This window comes from Glycine max, chromosome 15, assembly GCF_000004515.6.
Source record: "Glycine max cultivar Williams 82 chromosome 15, Glycine_max_v4.0, whole genome shotgun sequence".
Taxonomy (NCBI): Eukaryota; Viridiplantae; Streptophyta; class Magnoliopsida; order Fabales; family Fabaceae; genus Glycine; species Glycine max.
In genome coordinates this window covers 23,265,147-23,273,924 of record NC_038251.2, presented here as the reverse complement: position 1 = coordinate 23,273,924, position 8,778 = coordinate 23,265,147, and the positions used below count along the sequence as shown (strand labels likewise).

The 8,778-nt window shown below is 30.9% G+C and overlaps 1 protein-coding gene across 1 annotated transcript; it reads right to left on the bottom strand.

Annotated features, from left to right (window-relative positions):
• Positions 1-798: 798 nt before the first annotated feature.
• LOC100782500 (polygalacturonase) lies at positions 799-6,186 on the bottom strand. The gene is made up of 5 exons (XM_026125917.2): positions 5,743-6,186; positions 4,134-4,423; positions 3,175-3,403; positions 2,422-2,634; positions 799-861 (listed from the first exon to the last, which is right to left on the bottom strand). Exons 1-5 carry the CDS (start codon positions 6,184-6,186, stop codon positions 799-801), a joined length of 1,239 nt encoding a protein of 412 aa, XP_025981702.2.
• Between the last annotated feature and the right edge of the window lie 2,592 nt (positions 6,187-8,778).

Sequence of the window (8,778 nt, the reverse complement as noted above, 5' to 3'; positions counted from 1 at the left end):
GTTATGTTTGCGTTGTAATTGTAATTTTTAATATGTTTTATTATTGTCGAGTATCATTTCAATTACTGTAATTTGAGTATTTTATCTACTTTATAAGATAGATGTGTCATATATTTTTTCGCGGTGTTTTTTTTACTGTATTTTAATACTACTAATTAATTTTATTATTTTTTAATTATAAGAACATAAAAAAATTAACAAAACATAAATTTAACTACACAATTACATATAACATAAATAAAAAATTATACTCTAATTTTATCCAATTTTTATATTTTTCTTTATATGTATATTATTGTTAATAAAAAAAATTAATTTAATCAATATTAAAAAAATAATTTAGTAATTAAATAATTTTAAAAGTAATTAAAAATATTTTTATATAATATAATATTTAATTTTAACTTTTATATAAATATATATATATATATATATATATATATATATATATATATATATATATATATATATATATATATAAACAAAACATCATCAACCGAAGTCGGGGTGGCCAAACCCGACTTCCTTAAAAAAAAAAAAAAAAAGCAAACTGGTATTTCAGAGATAAAATACAAAAGTAGTGTAATCTAGGTATTTTTATGAGAGAGTGTGTAGATAGGTAAAAAAACCTCCCATGCTCACCCTTTTTGGGTGTTGTATGGTGCGAGAAGCATGTTTTGGAAGGGAACGCACGGTGTGAGAAGATTTTTCACCGTTAGATATTTTATTTTTGACGGTCTAAGATTTTTTCTTCTTCTTTTTCTTTTTTTCTTCCAGTTTTTTTTTTCTTTTCCCGTTTTATCCCTTTCTTCTTTCTTCATCCTCTGTCTCCGTCACCTTCATCTTTCTCTTATCCCACCACTGTCACGAAATTAAAACAACCAGATGCAAACAGATCTACCAAATAAAATGCTTCCCGTCCAAACTCATAACAAAAACTAGATCTGAGTGCAAAAACCTCAGATCCGTCCGAATCCATCACAGAAAAAGCTCATGAAGAAGCGCCAGATCTAGAAAGGAGAACCTCTAGAACCGTGCACCCACCGAAGCAAAAGATCACGCTCATGATGATTCTGCGATGGAGACGGGAACCACGATTCAATTTGTGATTCGACATCTAAGAGGGAGAATGTGACTTGGTTTTATTCTATTTTGGCAGATCTGAATTTTGGTTTGTTAGATGGGTTGTTGAATGAAATGTAAAGATCTGATTTTGACATTATTTCGAGTAAGAGGGAGATGGAGGGGGGAACAAAGGAAGATCGAGGGATAAACTAGGAAAGTGCTAAAGAAAAAGCATAAAAGAAAAAACTAGAAAAAATATCAACCATTAATTAAAATTTTAAAATATCTAGCGGTTCTAAATATCTTTCGCACCGTGCGTACCACAAAATGAGTACGCACGCGAGCCTTAGCCGCGAAAGAAGAACAGTGGAAATATCATCTTGTTTAGTGTTTAGCCCATTGCTCCTATGTGCGGTGGGCGCGTATTTAATATTTATTTTAAATAAAGGCAAATTGGGATACGATGCGGTACAAGGAAAGATATTCTACACCTTGTGATAAGGGATGGATGAATATGGAGGAAAAAACTTTTGCACCGTGCTAGATCTAGTACGCGTTCGCACGCCAGAAGCATATATTCTTTGCCTTCAAACAAAAAATGTGTAGGGTCTTTTTTGTTAGGAAACTAAAATGTGTAGCTAAGTTTTTACCCCTCTTAAAAAATTGTCTATTTTTAGTCCCTACCGAATTTCAGATGATTAATTTTAGTCTCTTCAATTTTTCTGGTTCTTTTTTAGTTTTTATTTTTTATTATTTAAAATTAATCTTTGTGAGATTGAGTTTTTGTCCCCTTACGATCCATTTTTAAACTCTCCTAGGACCAATTTTGAGGCCAAAGATGGACAAAAATTTTAAGAGTGACTACTAATCAAAATTAGAAATTATACAGACCAAAAACTTTTTTAACCTTTAAAAATATTTGTATCAACTTCTTTATTTTATGTCTGTCTCACATGTAGACACTCATTTCTACATTTATATAAAAATATAAAAGTAATATAAAATTCTCGTTAAAGTAGCCTTGTGTCAAATTAGTTTTAATGTATTAAAGTATTTCATAAAATAAAGTTTGAATATATTGCATATGGACATCTCATCGTCAATATTGTATATGAAAATTCTAGGAGATCATAATGTAAGGATAGGTTATAAAAACACGGATAGAGAAACTTGGACATGATATTTAAAACTAAAAATAGCTCAGTAGAACACAACTCATCAAGTTGTTTACAACAATCAAAAGAAAAGTTAAGTACGCACTATAACCTTTTTCTATCTGTAACAAAAAAAAAAAAAAACATAACCTTTTTCCATCATGATTAATTGTTATTTTTCGTTTAACGAATGTAATGAAACACAACTCTTTGGTATGACTACTCCGCTGTTAATCCCACCAACATTATTACAGGTTGAAGTTGTTGATCCCTCACCATAAACAAGGTCTATGTCTTGCAGTTTGATACCCTCACATGGGTTGCTTTTGCTGCAATCTAAATTTATTGCTTGTGGGCATGCTGAAGTTCCTCTTATATGTTCATATGATACTTTGCTTATCTTCACCCCAGAACTCTGTTTTTTTTAAAAAAAAAAAATAATAATAATAGCAAATGAGTAATATAATGTAAATGAATTTTATTTAGTCAATCACAAATAGACATTTAAGGTAAGATTATTGATATTTATAATAACTAGTTACTTTAAAAGTCATATACATCATAATTTTTTATATATAAAAAGTATAGTGACAATACATAAAAAAATTAAACTCATTTAATATAATTATTTATTCAAAATAACTTAAATCTAAATGCATACTTTCCTTAAAAAAAATAAAACTAAATGCACACTGATTTAAGATTTAAGAAGCTAGCTGTTTTAGAGTTTTAGAACAGAAACATCCCCATTCCCAGAATAATAACTTATGTGAAAAACTACACTGCTTTTTCTCTCATGCAAAATTTGCTTCTTCTAATTCAATAAAAAGCTAACAGTCATTTAGTCTCTTATTTTTTCATTTTTTTTTAAAAATATATCATTTTGTTTTAACTTTCTTTTTAATTTTTTTTAAAAAAAACAGTATAAATGAAATTTTTTTTTATAACAGCTCACCTGATGAGGACAACTCTTGTCACCGGGGCAATAATTTTGATCAATAATGATAGGGTTGTTGGCATTTTTCATGGTGAGGTTCCTGAACACAATGTTACTTGCGTATCCATTGCTTGGTTGTGCCCATGATTTTATCCTAACCCCATTTTGTGTTCCTTCAAAAATTGAATCAGTCACAGTCACGTTATGAACTCCAGCCTCATTCTTATAGGCGCCCAAACTCCCAATGCTGCAAAAGCCAAATAAAATTAGCATACATAAGAAAGGACTTCACATGTGTGTGTGGGCTTTTATATATATTTAGGAATTCGGGAAATGCTAGTAATATACTAGTATTTTTTAACACTTTTTTTTAATATACTGTATTTGTTTCTAATGATATTTATTAGAAATTATAAAATTTTGAGAGATTGACATCTTATAAAATTATAAACTTTTTCATGACTTTGGAATTTTTTATAAATTTTAATCCATAGTAGTAAAAATTTTATTTTGCTTAAATTCTTTTATTGATAAAAAAATCTATAATGTATTCTCTAATACACTATCAATTAATAATAAAAATTTGTTAAAAATCACAAAATTGTGAATCTTCTTCCTCATTTAATAAATTTTAATCATAATTTTATAATTTAATAAATTTAACTAATTAAGATAAAATATATTAAAAAATATTTGTTATATTCGAGAATCAATCAAATAATATGAAAGTGTAAGAAAAATAAAGAAGAAACAAGAAACTCATAAAAGCATGATGCATGACATGAACTAACGGTCTGACACACATCATGTCCAAAATAAACTTTCATATAATTCAAGTCAGATATTTAAAAAAAACATTTCATAAGTTAAATTCCGATCATATGCTTTTAACAGATGTTAGACTTATGCCTAACAAAACTTAGTCGCCTTTAACTCATTTTCACCCATTAGAAAAGTGAAGGTGAAAGTTAATTTACCTAATGCCATGTCCGGGGCCACAAGTGATGTGCTCAATCCACACATTGGTGTTACCTTGGCTTAAGGCTATGCAATCATCACCGGTGCTTATGATGGCTTGGCTTACAGTAACCCCCGTTGAAAGTATCACATTGAATCCATCTGTATTAGGGCTCGTACTAGGAGCATCGATTTTCACATTTTTAAACAAAATGTTCTTGCAATGGTCCACCGCAATGTGCATTGCCTGGCTATTTAATGATGTCAATCCGCTAACCTTCACGTCGTTGCACGAACTGAAAGTTATGGACTGCACTTGATCAGAAGATCAATTGTTAGTTATACCAATATAATGTATTCATAATCAATTGAGTGCAAAAAAAATAAAATGAATCTTTTATAAACACCATATCCATCATGTTAAATAAATGCAAATTCGCCAAATATACACGAGATTCAAAGTAATATTGTTAGACATTAATTAATTTGTTTTTTTATCATTAAAAGACATCAATCTTTTTTTTTATAATTTAAATGATAGTATTGATTTAGTCTTTAATGGATGGAAGGTCAGTCAAAAACATGTCATATAACGTTGGATTTATCTCACAACCTTTACAAGTCAGAAACTTAACTGCTAACATAAATATTACGATTTTGTACAAAAAATAAGATATATAATATTAGCACTTTAGATTATTTTTTTTTGGTTACATAAGAGAAAAAGTAAACCAAAAAGCAGAAAAATAAAACAACACCTAGCCTCCACGAGGGAAGCAGGTGCCGATCTCATCCGCAAACAGCATGTAATTACCACTTAAGATGATTTAATGAATTTAATTGAAAAAATATATATTTGAGACCAAAAATGAGAAAATAAGATTTTTAGTAGAATAAAAACTAATGAAAAGCTTAATTTAAAAACTAAAAATTGAATGACTGTTGTAATAATACAAATGCAAGTATATTAAATTTAAGTATAAAAATATTAAGGGCGAAAAGTTATACATTAACCACATTAAAAGGACCAGAAATAATATAACTAAGTCTTTTATTTTAAAAAATAATGTTATATTTAAAAAATAAAGAGTGATTAATTTTCAAATTTAAATTATAAAACAAAAATAATATGAGAAATTAAATTTTAAAATGGAAAGGGAATGCATTTTTAATGAAATACTAAAATATATTTTAGAGTTTTAATTTGTAATCCATGAAATATTTACTGCATATAAGAGACATTAAATATACCATTTTAAATGTTTTCAGTTACTCAAAAAATAAATATCACTTTTTTATGTTCGATATAATAAGTGTTTCCTTTTTATTTTTCCTTAACTTATTCAATGATAAGAAAAATTCATATCTTAATTGTTGTACAATTTAGAATATTTCTTCTATCATTTTCCGTACATTCCAAGACATGCAGTGAGAAGCGCATAATACACGGTTAATTACAACAAACAGAAAGAAATATTAGGGTGTGCCTAGTGAAATGATTTCAGATTGTTTGAATCAAGTTTTAGATTTAAATTTCATTTTATTGTTGTAAAAAAACAAAAAGAAAAAAAGGTTCATAAAAAAAAAAAGAATAAAAAGTAAAGAGTTATTAAACATGAAAGCACATACCCTTGCTCCAGCAGGACAACTCGATCCAGATTTTCTACAACGCCAATAGCTATCACCCTTTCCATCAAAAGTCCCACCTTGTACTGAAAACCCATTAAGATTCCTGAACATGATCCACATTCCGGAATTACCATGGGACCTATAATCTGAAGGAGCAACAATAGTGCCATCAATTCGAAATTTGATATTGTTCGAGCAAGGACCCTCAAATGTCACTTGTTTTATCAAGAAATTTCCTTTGGGTACGTAAAATGTGGCTGATTCTTTTGATTTGCATGCATTAGACCATGCCTTAAGAAAGGACGTGGTAGAGTCGAACTTGCCGTTGGGTTTAGCCCCAAAGCTAAGCACATTGATAGAGGAGGCATCTTTAGAAAAAGTAGATGAAAAAAAGCTGATGGTGGCTAGAAAGAGTAGCATTAAATGATTTGTGTAATGAGCCATGGCAATGATGATGATGCAAAGATTTTGAACAAAAGGAGTATAAATCAAGAGGTTTAATTTTGGGACAAAAGGAGGAATTTATACACTATCAACAAACAACAGTAGGATAAAATGATTTGTGCAATGAAGAACCCTATTTATACACTATCAAGAGGTTTGGGGACGAAAGAAGGAATTTATTGTCACATGGTTTCAAGTACAAATCAAGTCAACCTAAACAAAAGTACCAATTAAGTCAATTGTAAATCAAGTAACTTAATTAACATTCTCCTATTTCTTTTTTGTAATTAATTAATATTCTCATATAGGAGAATATTCTTGTCTCGTGGTCTCTAAAAAAAATAGAATGCATTAATTATAATAACGACGACTTTCCAATGATTTATTAATTAATAATATCTAGATTTTGAAAAAGTTTCCCATATAATAAACACATTTAATTATGAATAATTATCTTATTTTGACTTTAATTATTTTAAAAATGAAAAAATAGTAAAAAAGAATTATTTATTTTTTATAATCAACATTTTATTTTAAAAATATGAAATTCATAAATATAATAAAAGAATTTATGAATTTAAAAACTTTTAATTATATTTTTCTCTCTAGTGAGATTTTTTCTCTCTCTCTGCTAGGGTTTCCTGTCTGTGAGGTGCCTTGTTTCATTCTTTCCTTGACTCTCTGGTGCTTAGTGACATGGATCCTATCACTATGGAAGGGCTCTCTTGATGAGGATGATGAAGAACTGCTAGTCCCCGTTGTGCAAGAAAGCCATGATAGCCCCAACCATAATAGCCACTTCCTGAAAGAACAGTGCGTGTTCCTATCATGAAGGAACACATGGCTAAAGTCTAGTGCCCAAAAAAAGGTGTTTCAATAACAAAAGTGGAAGCGGGGGTATTTTCCTGTTCGAGTTTTTCCACCCTTTAGACCTTTAGAAGGTTACCAAAGGTGGTCCTTTGGTAAACACATACTGCTTCTCAGTCTTATTCGTGAAGTTGAAGTCCGGCCCCAACCAAATTCCTTTATTCAAGGTCCCCTTTTGGATCGAAGTCCACAACCTCCCAGTGGGCTTTATCTCCATGGTTGTTGGACAAAGCATAGCTAATTTCCTAGGGGAATATTTGGACTATGATGAAAAGAATGCTTCTAATCCATGGAGGTCTTACATGAAAATTCAAGTCCTCCTCGTTGATGTCAGATAACATCGAAGCGCACCAAGAATATTTGTAAACCTGGTGAAGACCCTAAAGTAGTATAGTTCAAATACGAAAGACTTGATGTTTTCTATTATTTGTGTGGTCTATTAGGTCACTCTGATGATTCTTGCGACAAACTCTTCTCCATGAGTGATGATGACAGAGTTCATCTGGCAGCTTTAGGTATCTGTGGCGTGATGGTGCTTCATAAAATCAGGGACATGATGATGGCAATCAATGCAAGGGCAAAACTGATGCAACAGGAAACAAAAACAATGATGATCCTGCAAATAATGGGACAATTAATGCTGAGGATCCAAAGTGGAATGAATTGCTGCTGTTAGTTTTTAAGAATCCACAACTATTATTTCCTTTGAATATTCCTGCAGGAAATAATAAAGCCATTAATGCTGAGGATTTCAGTAATAATGGGGACGATATGGAAACGAAAAATAATTCTAGCAGACAAGAAAAGGAAAACAACTAATGTGGCCATGGCAAACAGCGACCCTGACAAGCATCCACAGAGTTTCACGACGCAACCCAAGCTTCTAAGGGATATTTTTTAATGGCAGAGCCCTAGCTAAGCCTTCTAAGAGCCATGAGTCTTTTATCCTGGAACTGCAGAGGGTTGGGCACCCCCCCTGTAGTTCTCTCCCTTAGAGATCTTGTCCGTTCTTATCACCCAGACATTATTTTCTTATCTGAAACTGTACTGAATAATCGTATTGATGAAATAAAATTCTTTTTGGGCTATGATTCTTGTGTTGCTATTGACTGTATAGGTCAAAGTGGAGGCTTTGCTCTTCTTTGGACTCCATAGGCACCAGAAAGATAAGAAAACTTGACATCACACTTTAATCCAAAACCTTAAGGCTCAGGTTTATAGATCTTTTCCTCACATATATGGTATTCAACTTTTTCAATTCTACTCGATGTGAAATTTCACTTCACACTTGTACTTCAACATGAATGACACTTGAATGAGTTGTCGGATCATGAGAAAAAATATTGGAAACAACATTCAAAGATCTTCTATCTCTGTGAGGGTGACTCAAACTCACATTTGTTTCCATAATGTTGCGAACTCAAGAAGGAAACAAAATAATACTTCCCACTTAACTAACATTGACTTAGGAGCCATTGTGCATGATCATCAATCCATGTGTGACGTAGTCAAGGCTTATTTCTCTAAGCTTTTCTCCACTGGAATCCCTAATGTGGATGCCACAATCCATCTTGTGGATAGGAAGCTTAATGATGATGATAACATTCCTTTGTTGGCCTCTCTCACGCACCAAGAGTTTGAGAAGGCTATTTTTCATATGCATAATGATAAGTCACCAAGACCTAACGACCTCAATCCCACTTTCTACAAAAAGTCACTACTAAA

What these genes read in the sequence shown, in the direction of transcription:
- LOC100782500 (XM_026125917.2), bottom strand. Translation starts at nt 6,186, where the DNA reads ATGGCTCATTACACAAATCATTTAATGCTACTCTTTCTAGCCACCATC. An exon ending in GGCCCCGGACATGGCATTAG is followed by an intron (nt 3,404 to 4,133) that starts GTAAATTAACTT and finishes TGGCTTTTGCAG; the next exon opens with CATTGGGAGTTTGGGCGCCT. An exon ending in ACAAGAGTTGTCCTCATCAG is followed by an intron (nt 2,635 to 3,174) that starts GTGAGCTGTTAT and finishes TAAAAAAAACAG; the next exon opens with AGTTCTGGGGTGAAGATAAG.